At 43.3% G+C, this 19,226-nt stretch overlaps 1 protein-coding gene across 1 annotated transcript; it reads right to left on the bottom strand.

Annotated features, from left to right (window-relative positions):
• Window positions 1-13,294: 13,294 nt before the first annotated feature.
• On the bottom strand, window positions 13,295-18,273 carry ccdc80l2 (coiled-coil domain containing 80 like 2). Its single transcript, XM_046307326.1, has 7 exons — window positions 18,139-18,273; window positions 17,899-18,055; window positions 17,149-17,282; window positions 16,859-17,001; window positions 16,420-16,523; window positions 16,176-16,256; window positions 13,295-15,449 (listed from the first exon to the last, which is right to left on the bottom strand). Exons 1-7 carry the CDS (start codon window positions 18,178-18,180, stop codon window positions 15,148-15,150), a joined length of 963 nt encoding a protein of 320 aa, XP_046163282.1. The 5' UTR covers window positions 18,181-18,273; the 3' UTR covers window positions 13,295-15,147.
• Window positions 18,274-19,226: the final 953 nt, after the last annotated feature.

Raw genomic sequence — 19,226 nt, 5'->3', positions numbered from 1 at the left:
AGGTGACAGAGGAATGGATGAGACTGAGGCAGGAATTCCTTTAACCATAAAGTGGTATATTTACTGAGTAGTTTGTGCTGCATCACTAAGGAAACAAATAACATGTATCCGTTCAAATTCCTCATCCCAAAGATTATATCATAACAATCATTCATGATTAACATAATTATGGAAGTCAACAATCCAGTTCATTAATAAGTCAATAGTAATCATCCGTAAGTAATTTAGGCTCGTAACTATTTATCATAAATCATGAAAGAATACAAACAGTGAATGGTTATTCAATCTATAATCCCCATTAGTTTGGTATCAAAGTCGGTCAGTTAGCAAACAATGACGTTTCTCATTTCACCCTTTCAATTGTCTTCATGTGTACATATAATTAATTTCATTACATATTAACCATATTTTCCTTCACTCTGTGGTCCGACTCATCCCAAACCATCTCAATTTGATTGAGGTCGGGGGATTGTGGCGGCCTGGTCATCTGATACATCACTCCATCACTCTCTTTTTTGGTAAAATATCCCTTACACAGCCTAGAGGTGTGTTGGGTCATTGTCCTGTTGAAAAACAAATGATAGTCCCACTAAGCCCAAACCAGATGGGATGGTGTATCTGTAGAATGATGCAGAATGCTGTGGTAGCTATGCTGGTTAAGCTTGCCTTGAATTCTAAATGAATTACAAACAGTGTCCATCAAAGAACCCCCACACCATAATACTGTCATGTTTTGTCATTGATTATCATGCCTTGTCCCTGTTCTTCTCCTTCTATTCGTTTCCCTCTGCTGGTCTTATTAGGTTCTTTCCCTCTTTCTATTCCTCTCTCTCCCCCTCCCTCTCTCACTCTCCCGCTCTCTCTTCTCTCTATCGTTCCGTTCCTGCTCCCAGCTGTTCCTATTCCCCTAATCAATCATTTAGTCTTCCCACACCTGTTCCCGATCCTTTTCCCTGATTAGAGTCCCTATTTCTCTCCTTGTTATTCGTTTCTGCCCTGTCGGTTCCTTGTCTAGAATTCACCGTGCTGTGTTTGTGTATCGCCCTGTCGTGTCGTGTTTTCCTCAGATGCTGCGTGGTGAGCAGATGTCTGAGTCTGTTTGGTTCAAGTGCCTTCCCGAGGCAACCTGCTGTTCACCTGCTGTTCAAGACCGAGTCTCCAGTTTGTCCTCGTCATTTCGAGTGAAAGTTGTGTTTTTTGATTGTATTTACTTTACTGGATTAAAGACTCTGTTTTCGCCAAGTCGCTTTTGGGTCCTCTTTCACCTGCATGACAGAAGGAACCGACCAAGGAATGGACCCAGCGACTTCAGACGCTCGTTACACTGCCGTCGAGATCCAAGGAGCCATGCTCGGCAGACACGAGCAGGAATTGTCTGCTGCTCGCCATGCCGTGGAGAACCTGGCCGCTCAGGTTTCCGACCTCTCTGGACAGTTCCAGAGTCTTCGTCTCGTGCCACCTGTTACTTCCTGGCCTGCCGAGCCTCCAGAACCTAGGGTTAATAACCCACCTTGCTACTCCGGGCAGCCCACTGAGTGCCGCTCCTTTCTCACGCAGTGTGAGATTGTGTTCTCTCTCCAACCCAACACATACTCTAGAGAGAGAGCTCGGGTTGCTTACGTCATTTCACTCCTTACTGGCCGGGCTCGAGAATGGGGCACAGCTATCTGGGAGGCAAGGGCTGATTGCTCTAACAAGTACCAGAACTTTAAAGAGGAGATGATTCGGGTTTTTGACCGTTCAGTTTTTGGTAGGGAGGCTTCTAGGGCCCTGGCTTCCCTATGCCAAGGTGAACGGTCCATAACGGATTATTCTATTGAGTTTCGCACTCTTGCTGCCTCTAGTGAGTGGAACGAGCCGGCGCTGCTCGCTCGTTTTCTGGAGGGACTCCACGCAGTGGTTAAGGATGAGATTCTCTCCCGGGAGGTTCCTTCAGATGTGGACTCTTTGATTGCTCTCGCCATCCGCATAGAACGACGGGTAGATCTTCGTCACCGGGCTCGTGGAAGAGAGCTCGCATCAACGGTGTTTCCCTGCTCCGCATCGCAACCATCTCCCTCCTCTGGCTCAGAGTCTGAGCCCATGCAGCTGGGAGGGATTCGCATCTCGACTAAGGAGAGGGAACGGAGGATCTGTGCCTCTATTGCGGAGTTGCTGGACATTTTGTTAATTCATGTCCAGTAAAAGCCAGAGCTCATCTGTAAGCGGAGGGCTACAGGTGAGCGCAACTACTCAAGTCTCTCCATCAAAATCCTGTACTACTTTGTCGGTCCATCTACGCTGGACCGGTTCGGGTGCTACATGTAGTGCCTTGATAGACTCTGGGGCTGAGGGTTGTTTCATGGACGAAGCATGGGTTCGGAAACATGACATTCCTTTCAGAGAGTTAGAGAAGCCTACGCCCATGTTCGCCTTAGATGGTAGTCATCTTCCCAGTATCAGATTTGAGACACTACCTTTAACCCTCACAGTATCTGGTAACCACAGTGAGACTATTTCTTTTTTGATTTTTCGTTCACCGTTTACACCTGTTGTTTTGGGTCATCCCTGGCTAGTATGTCATAATCCTTCTATTAATTGGTCTAGTAATTCTATCCTATCCTGGAACGTTTCTTGTCATGTGAAGTGTTTAATGTCTGCCATCCCTCCCGTTTCTTCTGTCCCTACTTCTCAGGAGGAACCTGGCGATTTGACAGGAGTGCCGGAGGAATATCATGATCTGCGCACGGTCTTCAGTCGGTCCCGAGCCAACTCCCTTCCTCCTCACCGGTCGTATGATTGTAGTATTGATCTCCTTCCGGGGACCACTCCTCCTCGGGGTAGACTATACTCTCTGTCGGCTCCCGAACGTAAGGCTCTCGAGGATTATTTGTCTGTGTCTCTTGACGCCGGTACCATAGTGCCTTCTTCCTCTCCGGCCGGGGCGGGGTTCTTTTTTGTTAAGAAGAAGGACGGTACTCTGCGCCCCTGCGTGGATTATCGAGGGCTGAATGACATAACGGTTAAGAATCGTTATCCGCTTCCCCTTATGTCATCAGCCTTCGAGATTCTGCAGGGAGCCAGGTGCTTTACTAAGTTGGACCTTCGTAACGCTTACCATCTCGTGCGCATCAGAGAGGGGGACGAGTGGAAAACGGCGTTTAACACTCCGTTAGGGCATTTTGAGTACCGGGTTCTGCCGTTTGGTCTCGCCAATGCGCCAGCTGTTTTTCAGGCATTAGTTAATGATGTTCTGAGAGACATGCTGAACATCTTTGTTTTTGTCTATCTTGACGATATCCTGATTTTTTCTCCGTCACTCGAGATTCATGTTCAGCACGTTCGACGTGTTCTACAGTGCCTTTTAGAGAATTGTCTCTACGTAAAGGCTGAGAAGTGCTCTTTTCATGTCTCCTCCGTTACTTTTCTCGGTTCCGTTATTTCCGCTGAAGGCATTCAGATGGATTCCGCTAAGGTCCAAGCTGTCAGTGATTGGCCCGTTCCAAGGTCACGTGTCGAGTTGCAGCGCTTTTTAGGTTTCGCTAATTTCTATCGGCGTTTCATTCGTAATTTCGGTCAAGTTGCTGCCCCTCTCACAGCTCTTACTTCTGTCAAGACGTGTTTTAAGTGGTCCGGTTCCACCCAGGGAGCTTTTGATCTTCTAAAAGAACGTTTTACGTCCGCTCCTATCCTCGTTACTCCTGACGTCACTAGACAATTCATTGTCGAGGTTGACGCTTCAGAGGTAGGCGTGGGAGCCATTCTATCCCAGCGCTTCCAGTCTGACGATAAGGTTCATCCTTGCGCTTATTTTTCTCATCGCCTGTCGCCATCTGAGCGCAACTATGATGTGGGTAACCGTGAACTGCTCGCCATCCGCTTAGCCCTAGGCGAATGGCGACAGTGGTTGGAGGGGGCGACCGTTCCTTTTGTCGTTTGGACAGACCATAAGAACCTTGAGTACATCCGTTCTGCCAAACGACTTAATGCCCGTCAAGCTCGTTGGGCGTTGTTTTTCGCTCGTTTCGAGTTTGTGATTTCTTACCGTCCGGGTAGCAAGAACACCAAGCCTGATGCCTTATCCCGTCTGTTTAGTTCTTCTGTGGCTTCTACTGATCCCGAGGGGATTCTTCCTTATGGGCGTGTTGTCGGGTTAACAGTCTGGGGAATTGAAAGACAGGTTAAGCAAGCACTCACGCACACTGCGTCGCCGCGCGCTTGTCCTAGTAACCTCCTTTTCGTTCCTGTTTCCACTCGTCTGGCTGTTCTTCAGTGGGCTCACTCTGCCAAGTTAGCTGGTCATCCCGGTGTTCGAGGCACTCTTGCGTCTATTCGCCAGCGCTTTTGGTGGCCGACTCAGGAGCGTGACACGCGCTGTTTCGTGGCTGCTTGTTCGGACTGCGCGCAGACTAAGTCGGGTAACTCTCCTCCTGCCGGTCGTCTCAGACCGCTCCCCATTCCTTCTCGACCATGGTCTCACATCGCCCTAGACTTCATTACCGGTCTGCCTTTGTCTGCGGGGAAGACTGTGATTCTTACGGTTGTCGATAGGTTCTCTAAGGCGGCACATTTCATTCCCCTCGCTAAACTTCCTTCCGCTAAGGAGACGGCACAAATCATTATCGAGAATGTATTCAGAATTCATGGCCTCCCGTTAGACGCCGTTTCAGACAGAGGCCCGCAATTCACGTCACAGTTTTGGAGGGAGTTCTGTCGTTTGATTGGTGCGTCCGTCAGTCTCTCTTCCGGGTTTCATCCCCAGTCTAACGGTCAAGCAGAGAGGGCCAATCAGACGATTGGTCGCATACTACGCAGCCTTTCTTTCAGAAACCCTGCGTCTTGGGCAGAACAGCTCCCCTGGGCAGAATACGCTCACAATTCGCTTCCTTCGTCTGCTACCGGGTTATCTCCGTTTCAGAGTAGTCTGGGTTACCAGCCTCCTCTGTTCTCATCCCAGCTTGCCGAGTCCAGCGTTCCCTCCGCTCAAGCGTTTGTCCAACGTTGTGAGCGCACCTGGAGGAGGGTGAGGTCTGCACTTTGCCGTTACAGGGCACAGACTGTGAGAGCCGCCAATAAACGCAGGATTAAGAGTCCAAGGTATTGTTGCGGCCAGAGAGTGTGGCTTTCCACTCGCAACCTTCCTCTTACGACAGCTTCTCGTAAGTTGACTCCGCGGTTCATTGGTCCGTTCCGTGTCTCCCAGGTCGTCAATCCTGTCGCTGTGCGACTGCTTCTTCCGCGACATCTTCGTCGCGTCCATCCTGTCTTCCATGTCTCCTGTGTCAAGCCCTTTCTTCGCACTCCCGTTCGTCTTCCCTCCCCCTCCCGTCCTTGTCGAGAGCGCACCTATTTACAAGGTACATAAGATCATGGACATGCGTTCTCGGGGACGGGGTCACCAATACTTAGTGGATTGGGAGGGTTACGGTCCTGAGGAGAGGAGTTGGGTTCCGTCTCGGGACGTGCTGGACCGTTCGCTCATTGATGATTTCCTCCGTTGCCGCCAGGATTCCTCCTCGAGTGCGCCAGGAGGCGCTCGGTGAGTGGGGGTACTGTCATGTTTTGTCATTGATTATCATGCCTTGTCCCTGTTCTTCTCCTTCTATTCGTTTCCCTCTGCTGGTCTTATTAGGTTCTTTCCCTCTTTCTATTCCTCTCTCTCCCCCTCCCTCTCTCACTCTCCCGCTCTCTCTTCTCTCTATCGTTCCGTTCCTGCTCCCAGCTGTTCCTATTCCCCTAATCAATCATTTAGTCTTCCCACACCTGTTCCCGATCCTTTTCCCTGATTAGAGTCCCTATTTCTCTCCTTGTTATTCGTTTCTGCCCTGTCGGTTCCTTGTCTAGAATTCACCGTGCTGTGTTTGTGTATCGCCCTGTCGTGTCGTGTTTTCCTCAGATGCTGCGTGGTGAGCAGGTGTCTGAGTCTGTTTGGTTCAAGTGCCTTCCCGAGGCAACCTGCTGTTCACCTGCTGTTCAAGACCGAGTCTCCAGTTTGTCCTCGTCATTTCGAGTGAAAGTTGTGTTTTTTGATTGTATTTACTTTACTGGATTAAAGACTCTGTTTTCGCCAAGTCGCTTTTGGGTCCTCTTTCACCTGCATGACAGATACGTCCTCTATGCTTTACAATGGGAAAAACACATGCAGAGATAATCCGTTTAGCCACAACGTGTCTCACATAGACACGGCGGTTGGAACCAAACATCTGCAATTTGGACTCCAGACCAAAGGACACATTTCCACCTGTCTAATGTACATTGCTCATGTTTCTTGGCCCAGGCAAGTCTCTTCTTATTTTTGGTGTCCTTAAGAAAGTGGTTTCTTTGCAACAATTTGACCATGAAGGCCTGATTCACACAGTCTCCTCTGAACAGTTGATGTTGAGACGTGTCTGTTACTTGAACTCTGTGAAGCATTTATTTGAGTTGCCATTTCTGAGGCTAGTAACTCAAATGAACTCTGGGTCTTCCATTCCTGTGGTCGTCCTCATGAGAGCCAGTTTCATCATAGAGCTTGATGGTTTTTGCGACTGCACTTGAAGAAACTTTCAATGTTCTAGAAATTTTCCGGATTAAAGAAATAATGAAATGTCTTAGACATTTGTGTAGAGGTGGATACATTTTTCACAAGGGAAATTCATTGGAAATTACAAACTTCAGAAGCCTTTTTAAACCTTGAATACATTTATAGGCTTCTCCCTATTTCTATTTCCTTTCCATTCCCCACATTGCAGGAAAGTTCACCTGCAACAGGGTGATTAAATTAAGATCCTACATCTGTAGGTTAGTGTTACGGATACAGTTATCCTGTGTGTGTGTGTGTATCCTGTGTGTGTTTCTTTTCTCTCCTTCTCCCCTCACAGGTGAAAATCATCACTCCCCAATCAGTCAACAATCAATCATCAATCAGAAGACACACCTCCTCCTATTTCCTAACCTATCACAGTTCCTTCCCCATGGTTTAAAAACCCCATCATTTGTTTGTTCTAGAGCTCAATCTCTCTGTAAATGCCATGTCTGTAGGTCTCTGTGTTTCACTCTCGCTTTGTGTCTTAACCTCTCTTTTTTTTAAGCACCTCATAGCACTTTGTCATCACCTGTGAGTATTGTTTTTGGTTATGGTGTTTGTTTGTTGCTGGTGGGAAAAGGGGGAAACCAAGACAAATCGCCCATGGGCATACACTACCCGTAGGAGAACTTTGTTAAATACACTAGTTAGAACTGGGCGGACCACCCACTGTATTTTTGGTTAGTTAGTTAGCTGTTGTTAAAGTAGGCTAGTCTAGCTTAGGGGTGTGTTTTTGTATATTTATTGTTTCTTTCCTTGGGTCCAGCTCAGCCCCTTTTCCTGCTCCCCCCATTACCGTGTGTTTATAAATAAACCTAGAGTTTGACGGTAGATTTCAGTTGTCGTGGTTATTTCGTGCACACTTTTACTTTGTCACAATAATAATTTGCATGAGTTATGTTATGGGTCTCATTACCATCCCCCCTAGACTGTCGGGCCAAAAGGGATTCGTAACACCCATGATCACTCTGGATGAACTGCAGAGATCTACAGCTGAGGTGAGAGACTCTGTCCATAGGACAACAATCAGTCGTATATTGCACAAATCTGGCCTTTATGGAAGAGTGGCAAGAAGAAAGCCATTTCTTAAAGATATCCATAAAAAGTGTCGTTTAAAGTTTGCCACACGCCACCTGGGAGACACACCAAACATGTGGAAGAAGGTGCTCTGGTCAGATGAAACCAAAATTGAACTTTTGGCAACAATGCAAAATGTTATGTTTGGCGTAAAAGCAACACAGCTCATCACCCTGAACACAACATCCCCACTGTCAAACATGGTGGTGGCAGCATCATGGTTTGGGCCTGCTTTTCTTCAGCAGGGAAAGGGAAGATGGTTAAAATTGATGGGAAGATGGATGGAGCCAAATACAGGACCATTCTGGAAGAACCTGATGGAGTCTGCAAAAGACCTGAGACTGGGACAGAGATTTGTCTTCCAACAAGACAATGATCCAAAACATAAAGCAAAATCTACAATGGAATGGTTCAAAAATAAACATATCCAGGTGTTAGAATGGCCAAGTCAAAGTCCAGACCTGAATCCAATCGAAAATCTGTGGAAAGAACTGAAAACTGCTGTTCACAAATGCTCTCCATCCATGAGCTCGAGCTGTTTTGCGAGAAGGAATGGGAAAGAAATTCAGTCTCTCGATGTGCAAAACTGATAGAGACATACCCCAAGTGACTTACAGCTGTAATCGCAGCAAAAGGTGGCGCTACAAAGTATTAACTTAAGGGGGCTGAATAATTTTGCACGCCCAATTTTTCAGTTTTTGATTTGTTAAGAAAGTTTGAAATATCCAATAAATGTCGTTCCACTTCATGATTGTGTCCCACTTGTTGTTGAAAATACAGTTTTATATCTTTATGTTTGAAGCCTGAAATGTTGCAAAGTTCAAGGGGGCCGAATACTTTCGCAAGGCACTGCAGCTTTTACTATAGGGTGCACACTTTTTGTTTTTAATGTATAAATATTCTTATGTATTTTATTCTTGGACTTACGTCTACAATAATGTGATGGGGACTGGCTGCATGCGTTTTGCTCCTCTGAACCCCGAAGGCTGTTCCAGATCATTTATTCCCCTGAGCAACTGCGTAAAGGATGGATACCCTACAAATGTTAGATAATATTAACATATATTTTTCCGATTTATATATACATTTTAAATTATAAGAATACGTGCATTTGACATATTTCCTAAAAAATCATTGCCCCCCGTTTAAAAAACCATATCACGCCGGTTTAATCCAATAATATCCATACCATTCCCTGAAAATACCTAGCCTTCAAATCAAATATATTATTTTCACTGAGTTATTTTCACTAACTCATCTTCAGAAAGCTCCATTAGGACAGATTCAAGGATGATCTTTTAGCTGTTCTGGGGCCCCATGTGGTGTTCTGGGCTTTATTTATAATGTGTCTGCCACAACCCCCCCCCAATAGATGTATAGATATAAATTAACACACCCTCTAACACGTGACAACAGGAACAGGATGTCCTGGCCGGATACCGATATTTGGGTATGTACGCGTCATCCGGACATAGGGTCATAAATCAGTCTCCTTTATTCTCTCTATAGTCTACCAGATGGATTCTACAATACAACAAGATCTAGGGGAACTACTGAACAGCAGGCTTTTGGGAACACTTACTTTGAATTACCTTTTGGTCTATTTTGTCTCATATATTCTTTTAGTTCTGTCTTTTCCACCTCCTATCGCTTTTTCTCCTCCCTCTCTCTCATCTTCTCCTGCTCCTTTGATTCCACTGCCCCCCTGATTATAAATAAGTGTCAGTGGTGTTAATGCTCACTAGAGGGCAGTGTTTATATAAAACTATAGACTTAGACATCTCATCAGCTTTTGGGCGCTATAGAGTCCTCTGTCTATGTCTAAAGCCTGTTGCACATTTCACAGATTGGTACAATAGAAAAAGTTGAATAGAACTTGGAGGGAATCTTTCTCACCATCTTTCATCAAGATCTTCATACATTTCATCACTTTCACTGTCCTGTTGGATAAAAAGATGCAATCCGAATACTAGAGGGGTTGGAGGGCTGTTCATTAACCCCATATAATCTGTTACGTTCCCCAGTTTCTGTGTTTTTTTTTTTTTGTATGTGTGTGTTTCAGGATGGCTTCCATCCTTCCCCCAAGCAGCTGATTGGTCAGCCCTTTTTGCTAATTGGAGCTGACCCCTGCCCCCTCGTCAGTGGATACAGCTGTATCTCATTACAGACTCCTTCTATATAAGCGAGTGTTCTGTTGCTACAGAGAGCTGAGGTTTATGTCCTGTATTTTGGTTAGTGAGAGTGAGAGTGAGAGTGAGAGTGAGAGTGAGAGTGAGAGTGAGAGTGAGAGTGAGAGTGAGAGTGAGAGTGAGTGAGAGTGAAATGTTATTGTTAAATACTTTGTAGCCGCTGCTATTAAGGTATGTGTGTTTTTGATTATTGAAATCGTAGGTAAGGTAGGAGAGGATAGGTTAGGTAAGTAGTGGGCAGGCAGGTAAGGTACGAGAGGGTAGGTTATGTAAGTAGTGGGTAGGCAGGTAAGGTAGGAGAGAAGGCTTTGAAATTTACTTTCTTTGCTTTGGTTCTGTTACAGCCCCTTTTCCCCAAATTTACCTTGTGAAGGAATAAATTATCTGCTTTTGTCATCCTTACTCACACCTACAATCCCATACCTTTTTCACTCCACGGAGAGTTGAATTCTAGCAGGGTGTTGCATTCCCTCTTCCTAGAGGCGTACGTAACATCATCATAGTTCTCTTCTGGGTCAGGTTGGATTCTGGAGGCAGAGTCACAAAGTCAGTCACTGGCCAAAATGACTCAGCACAACACAATGGAAACAAGATCAGTGGACAAGTATCCCACTGGGCATAGACATCAATTCAATGTCGATTCCATGTTGGTTCACTGTAATTTATTTGAAATTATGTGGAAACAACGTTGATTCAACCACTGTGTGCCCAGTGGGATTCAACTGTGAAAGTTACTGAAGGAAATAATGAATAGTAGGATATAAACAAAGAACTGGGTTTTGTGAAAGGGAAGATGTGCTGTTTCTATGCTCTGAAGCAAGTACAGTGTGTCTCTAGAGCCTTATGTGCATTTTACTGGAAAGGACGGGCTCATGGCTGGTGTGGAATGGTATCAAATACATCAAACATGGTTTCCATGGGTTTGATTCCATTCCATTAGCTCTGTTCTGGCCATTACTATGAGGCGTCCTCCCCTCAGCAGCCTCCTGTGATGTACTTCAATGCCAGTAGTGGTATTCTCAAATATCGTCCGGCTTTCACACGACTCTCCTCTGATTATCAGAGTCCGGCACTCACATGGCTTCTGGTGGTCGCGGGGACAGGCTAGGGGCCATGGGGTGAGAGGGCAGGGGTGGGGCCATATGGTTACTGGGGTGAGAGGCAGGGGTTGGGGGAACAGATCCCTTCTTTAACCCAGCAGGACCTTCAGGGGAGACAATACAGGCCTTTAGATGACCTCCTCACGCATACATTGAAGAAGGAAATTGCATGAACATGTTCATTTTCAAATCAGCTGCATATAGTGATTAAATACAAGCATTTTTCTACACCTGCAATAACATCTGCAAAACTGGTATGTGACAAATACAAATTATTTTATTTGAATCAAGTCTCAGTCCAACTTGTTCTGTGGAAGTTATTCTGTAGTTGAAAGGGAGAATAGCAGAGTTTGAGATGACCCTTGTACTCTTGGATACCTGGTTACTGAATATGTTGATTTTCAACCTGCATGTAGGCAACAATCATTACTCAAATCGATAAATAGTGTCTGTAACAGCTTTGGCCTACATTCTCACCAGGGGGAGTGTGGAATTCACATTGGATTCTTCTCTCTGCTGACTAACAGCAATGCATGCAAACCATGCTGAAATGTGTCTTTAGTCAAAACCATATTCCCATGTGGATCCAAACCTGAAACCTTTCACTTGAATATGTGCCAGTTTAAAGATGAACTTCCCAGTTAGGGTGTAAACATCAGCTGTAGAAAGGAGGAAGAAAAAAGAGAAACTAGAGGGAACTTATTTAGGGGAAGCATTCATTTCTGCATCTTTGGTTTTACATTTTGACATTAAATTACAGCACAGCTGCGTGTTTAAATTCACTTATTATTTATGTAACAGGGCTTATATAAAGCAACGCACTGTGCTGTAAAGCAAATTCAACAGCTCTAATCTGTCTCTCAGTTGTCAGATTTTGGCCTCTTGTGACTTATTAGTTATGTTTGAGATAGAACACTTACCATCGGTACAAGCCTCTATGCCCTTCTTGAACTTTCCAAGTTGAACCTAGGAGGCCGACTGGGTTTGGCTGAGCCAGTCCCAAATGCCAGGATATTGGGCAGGGGGTTGTTGGCACCTTAATTGTGAAGAATGGGCTCATGGTAATGACTAGAGTGGAACTAGTGGCATGGTATCAAATACAGCAAACACATGGTTTCCAGGTGTTTGATGTCATTCCATTTGCTCCGTTCAGGCCGTTATTATGAGCCGTTCTCCACAATTAAAGGTGCCTACAACATCCTGTGGTACAGTGGAATTCTAACCTTGAGAGAACTTTCCAACAATGCAATGATAATAATAACATAGATAATAACTTAGATAACATTTAAAAAAAATAAGTCTGAATAAAAACTATACAAGAACAAAGATGAGAGTTAAAGAAACATGAGAATGCAAGTATATGTAGGTCAGTGCCAGTGCCTGTACTCAATGTACTGGAGTGGTCTAGGTTCTCCCCTCAGCACCCTCCTGTTCACTGTACTGTTTTACACCTGTTGTATCCTGTGCACATGGCAAATAAACTTTGAAAGTTGAAGTTAGTTATACAGTAGCTAATAAAGATACAGTACCATTTACTTCTCAGGGTCCCAACTCACGATGATATGATTGCAAGTCTGGTACTCACCATAGTGGGTACAGTCAGCGCCCAGGGTATCTATCTAGTCTGTACGTGGGCTGGTGGCCCTTGGGTAGAGGAGTGTCTTTGTTTGTGCATGTGAATTAGTTCCTCTGTGTGTGTGTGTGTGTGTGTGTGTGTGTGTGTGTGTGTGTTTCATGATAGCGCTTCATGGTTTTTGCCAATGCACTTGAAGAAACTTTCAAAGTTCTTGACATTTTCCGGATTGACTGACCTTCATGTCTGAAAGTAATGATGGACTGTTATTTCCCTGCTTATTTGAGCTGTTCTCACCATAATATGGACTTGGTCCTTTATAAAATAGGGCTATCTTCTGTATACCTCCTACCTTATCACAAAACTACTGATTGGCTCAAACGCATTAAGAAGGAAAGAAATTCCACAAATGATCTTTTAACAAGCACACCTGTTAATTGAAATGCATTGCAGGTGACTACCTCATGAAGCTGGTTGAGAGAATACCAACAGTGTGCAAAGATGTCAAGGCAAAGCGTGACTATTTGAAGAATCTCAAATGGAAAATATATGTATATTTGTTTAACAATTTTTTGGTTACTACATGATTCCATATGTGCTATTTCATAATTTTGATGTCTTCACTATTATTTACAATGTAGAAAATAGTACAAATAAAGAAAAACCCTTGAATGAGTAGGTGTTCTTAAACTTTTGACTGGTAGTGTACGTCATGGACTAGTATACAAAACCCTGTAATACAATTGACTGTATTATGTGACAAGAAGTTCAGAGACATAAAGACAGAAAGTCCACTGGCCAATGCAGTCAAACTTGAGGGCTCGCCAATATGTGAATGAAGGGTTGATGTTGTTGTTGTCATTGTTGAAAGAGACTGTGGAAATGAAATGAAAAGTGTCTGGATGAATGCTGTGTGAAATTTTAGATAGTACCTAGCCAAGATCTTTAATGAAATAGATTGATCTGAAATTAACAACTGATTTGTCCAAACTGAAATAATGGAAAGATGAAGGTCTGTCTTTGACAGTTATTACTGCAAATTTTTCCCGGCGTGCTGTAACTTTCTTTTTTACTATGTGCTGCACCTAGTTATCAGCGTCCATTTCAAAGCTGCTGAACACATGCTTTTTTCTCCCCACAAATCCTACTTTAATTGCTCCCAGCATAGCTGAAAAACAACAGCCCAAAATCCAGGTCAAATACTGTACAACCACATTTCTTAGACCCATCTTATTCCTATTATATGTTTACTGATGTAGGATCTTAATTTGAGCCAGTTTGCTACAGCAGCAAAATAATCCTGACGCAACAGTTTTATAACTAATGGACATTTTTGTAGGGGTTGATACATTTTTCACAAGGGAAAGTCAAGTCTGAAAGTGGAAATTACAAAAATCAGAAGCCTTTTTAATCCTTGAATACATTATACGTTTTGCATTTCCTGCATTGCAGAAAAGTTCACCTACAACAGGGTGATTAAATTAAGATCTTACATCTGTAGGTCATGATGAAACACAGATTACTATTAGCTTACAGCTAATGACCTGACCTTCTGTTGTCAAACCAATTCCTATCCTACTACCTGGATATTAGTCTATAACAAACTGTAAGAGTTGTAGTTATTTTCCATGACAATGTAGACATGTGTGATTGATGTGGCCAAATAGGGGAGTTGTTGAAGCACACTTTCAGGCATAGTTTTTCATTACTTTCTTTTTTACAGCTTTCCACGTCTGTAATTTTGAAAGAAACAGATGTCAACATCACAATTATAAAAACAAACCTTTTTTTAATTTCAAGAAACATTAAGTATTTGAAGAGTTTATTTCCAAAACGTTACATCCATCAATTTTTTACATTTGTGTTTTTTCATCAGCAATGATTGCTTACGGTTAGCATAAAGTATGTAAAATATTACTGTTCTCTGATTTTTATTTATTGATGTTAGATTATTTTATTGGGGGGGGGTAAAACAGTATATGTTCATTGTTTAGCTGGAATGGAACGTTTGTATCCTGTATATCTGACTGTGATATGTGGTTGTCTCACCTAGCTATTTTAAGATGAATGCACTAACTGTAAGTCACTCTGGATAAGAACATCTGCTAAATGACTAAAATGTCAAATGTAAATGTTTTCCATACAGATCTCATATTACTGTAGTGAATTATACATTTAAAAATGTCATATAAATGTATAATTTGTACTGTTCTTTATTACAAATGTAGTTATTTGTAACATTTCACTGTGTAAAACCTGTGTATTTCTCTGAGAGTGAGGCCGGTATATAGCGTTTTGTGAAAAAACATGATTATTTGCCTCTGAAAGCATCAAAAGATAGATTTTAAAGAAATACATGTTTGTTATTGAACAACCCCATGTCATGATTTGATATTACATTAAACAATAAAAGCTAATTTACCAACATTTCTGAAAATGGATATACAGCGTTTTGGAATGCAACTCTTCAATTGTAGATCATTTTATGTAATGTCGGCCATTTTTAACTACAAATGCCACGCCTCTGATAAATGTTTGCAAAAACATTTAAAATAAAAAGCCTTTCATGGTTCAATCTGTTATTGTGTCAAACGTTTACCCACAACCATTCATTTGAGCTGGCTGCCATGGGGTCTTTGAGGCCTTTGGGCTGTTTACTGTCCTTTACTCCTCTGACCTGTGGTAATCTGCTTCCTCATCATAACCTTGGTAACTACCGCCAGTGTCCTCAGGGCAGCGAATACCTAAAGTCCTCTGCAGCTTCTCTTCTTGCTGCCGCAGCTCCATGGAGTCCACCAGGTCATAGATGTTGGCCAGAGACCACATGGGCGAGGGGAACCAGGCTTTCACGTCCCCGTCCTTCCCCACCACCAGCATACTGAAGTACTCCCGGTTGATCTTCAGCTGGTCCTGGAGACCAGTGACCACGTCCTGTGACAAAGGCTCGTTCTCTGTTTGGCTCTTTCCTGTCAAGGATAAAGGAAAAGTGTTTGTCATGCTATTTCCCCATTATTGCCATCACCATTTGACTGTTAATAAATCAAATCATAGTTGATTGGTCACGTACAAAGATTTGCAGCTGTTATAGCAGGTGCAGCTAAATGCTTATGCTACTAGCTCCAACAGTGAAGGAGAACGTCTATCAAATACAATACAAATAATAAATCAATCTAAACAAGAAATCAAGAAATGACAGAACTGGTCAAATGATCAATCCAGAGTCTGAGTATGAATTAATGTGGGACATGACAGAAGAACATACTTCCCTACCAAGTAAAAAAGGCAGTAACTGCTCATAGCGTTGAACTTAAAAAATATATTTTATTTACCCTGGTTTCACAGTAACTTTATGCAATTACTGCTAGCATAAACCAACATTTCTCCAGAACACAATACAATAGAGGCGGGATACTTGTCCACATGATTAAGCATGTATTTAATGTAGAAAAAATGACATTAACTCATTTTCGACCAAATGAGCAGTTACTGTCTTTTTGCTTGGTAGGGGAGCATAGACAGATTGTTTTTCTGTAGCATATCTCTTGGAAAAGGTCTGTGTATAGGAATGGTTAGATCATTCAAAGGAAGTTGGATTCCATTTCCTGCCCAACAACACAGAATGCATGACATGTTGACATTAACTGTTGACATTGTGTCAGTACACAGTATCATCTTTAGAGAAAACAACTCACCATTGAGTGGAAACAGTTCCACAGTGCCTGAGGCGGTTGGTCCTGTTCCGATCAACTTCAACAAGGCAAAATGACGGACGCCTGTTGGAAAGACCAACAATGAAATGTAAGAATTTAGTCATTATTCTTCCATTACTTGTGACTGAGAACTATTGTGATAATAGCATAATGTTGCTGAGGTTAACCCACAATAGCTTTTAGACTAGTCTGGTTGGAGATGTTTAACAGGGAGCCTAATACTAACCCATGGGACAGGCCTGTCCTCTCAGCCCCTGGAGCTGCTGTTGGAAGGAGTAGTCGTCCTCAGATGGAGTAGAGATGATCAGCAGTCTCCTTTTAGACATGAACCTAGTAGGGATAAATGGCTCTAGTATTATCTGTACGCTACACTTGAAGCATCATTATCTGTGCACTGCATTATAAAGCACTATAACCACTTCATTTACATTTGAGTTAATAATTTAATGCAGAACAATTAGAGTTAAGTGCCTTGCTCAAGGGAACATCGACAGATCTTTCACCTAGTCGGTAAGGGTATATGAACCAACAACCTTTTGTTTATTGGCCCAACACTCTTAACAACTAGGCTACATGCTGCCAAGTACTACACTGTTTTTTTGCAGCTTTAAAGTTTTTAAGTACTATGGTGTCATTACAGATACTGTGTAGTCTTAATCACATACCTCAACAATGCCCCGCCCTGTTCTTGGGATTTGGAGCAGGTTAGTGGAGTTTTTCTCTCTCTTTCCATTTCAGATCGTCGCGATGGAAAGGTGTCAACATATTCCATCAACGCAGATGAGGGTGGAGGTACATCAAATACTTTCTAAAAGGGATATAAATAATTAGGATACAAATACCACATACTGCATTTATAATTGGCACGTTAAGTACAAGAAAAATGTATACACTTTTCTGAGGAAAGTGATCTGTGTTATCAAATAATCACTGGCAAGATAGAGATTATGCTTACATTGGGTTTCAGGTCATAGTCAGTCATAGTCATAGAGAAAACCTTAGAGGACATCCCATACTGCTTCATCAGTTGAGAGATGAGATCTGGGTCAGTGAACTTCTCTGGTAGTGAGGTGAATGGCGTCTCAGAATCTGGAATATAGAAATGAAGTTTTACTGTATGAAAGCCCAAAGAGGAACCTGATTTTTTGTTGAAGACATGATCTGCAACTTTGGTGGCTGCCAAGTATTTTTAAAACCTCCCACTTTGGGCTGAATGTGTCTATGTGTAGTTCATATATACATAATCTATGAGCACTATTACTGTCTTACCTCAACTATCTACGAAATCCCTAGTTTGAAAGCGACTGTTTTCTGGAAGCTGTGTTACGCCCTTTTCCCTACATTTTCCCCCACATGGGCCAACCCCCTAGAAATTCAAGTTCTAGTCAATGAGCTTCAGCCCCTCGCCATTTGAGTGACAACTAGAAATATGCTCACACAGCAGAGCGAGAAAGAGAGAGCAATGAAATGGTGCACATATAGATATCTGCACATATGGGATGCATTATGCAATTTTCGGGTTCCACTTTTGGCTTGTGAGGGCTACTTTCAGAACTACTGGCTAAAAAGTATTTTTTAAAGTACAGGATAATCTCTTTAAGACAATAATTACACTATAGTTCTGAAGAGAATATGATATAGGATCAATGTAGGATCTATCTAAGGGAAATGGAGTCAGTAGACACAGACACACACATAATAGTACCAAGTTGGTAGTGGTGCAGGGTGAGGGTAGTGTCAGGCCCTGAGCTCAGGATGGTTGCCATAGTAACCTTTCTCAGGGCAAGGTCACAGAAATGAAGCTCGTTCTCCTCCCTCTGCTGGACATACTGAGGTGTGCTGGCACTGGGCGTGGCTATCACCTGTATCACAAATGGATGAACACATCTATCACAAACAAACAGATCATTTGATATACTTAAAAGAGACCTATAAAAGCACATACCATAAGTCTTTTCTTCCCCTTCAAATGCTCTACAAAGTCCATCAGTGCTTTCTTATTGTTCTCATTCACTTCTCTGTGGTTTTTCTTCACTCTCCCTCTCCCTTTCCCTTTCTTCCCATCTTTCTTTCCCTTGCCTTTTTTTGGGGGAGTTGTTTTTCTCCAAGGATTCTTCTCCCCCGCCAACGTTCTCTGGTTTATTATCTCTAGAGTTGGCTACAGTCTTTCTTTCTCTTTTCTCTACAGTAGAAGGATATGTGCTTATTTCTGTAAAAACATTTCCATTTTTTTTTTGGTTGTCCTTTCCCACAGCTTTGGAGTTTGCCTTCCCTGCGATGAATACTTGTGTTCCTTTTGAATCAGTTGTCGTCTTTCGAATGATGAACCTGGAGCGACCGCTGAGAATGTCCTGAATTTTGCTCTTCAGTGCAGCCTTCTTGGCCACAGTATTCCTCTGGGTGACAGAGGTAACGTTTCCATGCATATGGGGACTGAACACCTTCTTTTTCACAGGAATCTTTTTCTTCATCAGCCTCTTCTTGGTGATTTTACATTTCAGAGGGGAGCCCTTCCTGGTGAGTTTTTCCAGCTTGCGCAAGGGGAACTGATCAATGACCTCTAGGATGGCCTCCACACGGACAGGGTAGGGGAACCGCTCACTCACCCTAAGGTTCTTCTTCATGACTAGCATGGCGAAGCCTTGATCCCCCAGCTCAAGGTAATGCAGCAGCTTGGTGACCATGTCTGAGTCAATGCTCTCCATGGTGGCCTCTCCTTGGAAGGTGGTCTTCTGGATCCTGCCTTCCATCATGGCATTCTGGATGATGGTGATGATGAAGGTGTCCCTCTCAGCCAGGCGACAGTTCAGCCCCTCCTGCTCCATGTCCTGAATCTGTTTCTCCATCATGCGGAGGTAGTTGTCACTGTGCGACGGGGCCGTGATTACCCACAAACGCTTCTTACCTGCAAAATCAGCCAGGAATTCCTGTTCTGGGTCAAGGACTGTCCTGGTCTCATGGTCTCTCTCCGCCATGATCATCCTCCGGAGCCAGGAGACCAGCAGGTTCTTTATACTGAGGTCTGGTCTTATG

Source organism: Oncorhynchus gorbuscha, linkage group LG16 (genome assembly GCF_021184085.1).
Source record: "Oncorhynchus gorbuscha isolate QuinsamMale2020 ecotype Even-year linkage group LG16, OgorEven_v1.0, whole genome shotgun sequence".
NCBI classification, from domain to species: domain Eukaryota; kingdom Metazoa; phylum Chordata; class Actinopteri; order Salmoniformes; family Salmonidae; genus Oncorhynchus; species Oncorhynchus gorbuscha.
The sequence above is the reverse complement of the archived record's forward strand: the minus strand, read 5'-3'. Positions and strand labels throughout refer to the sequence as shown.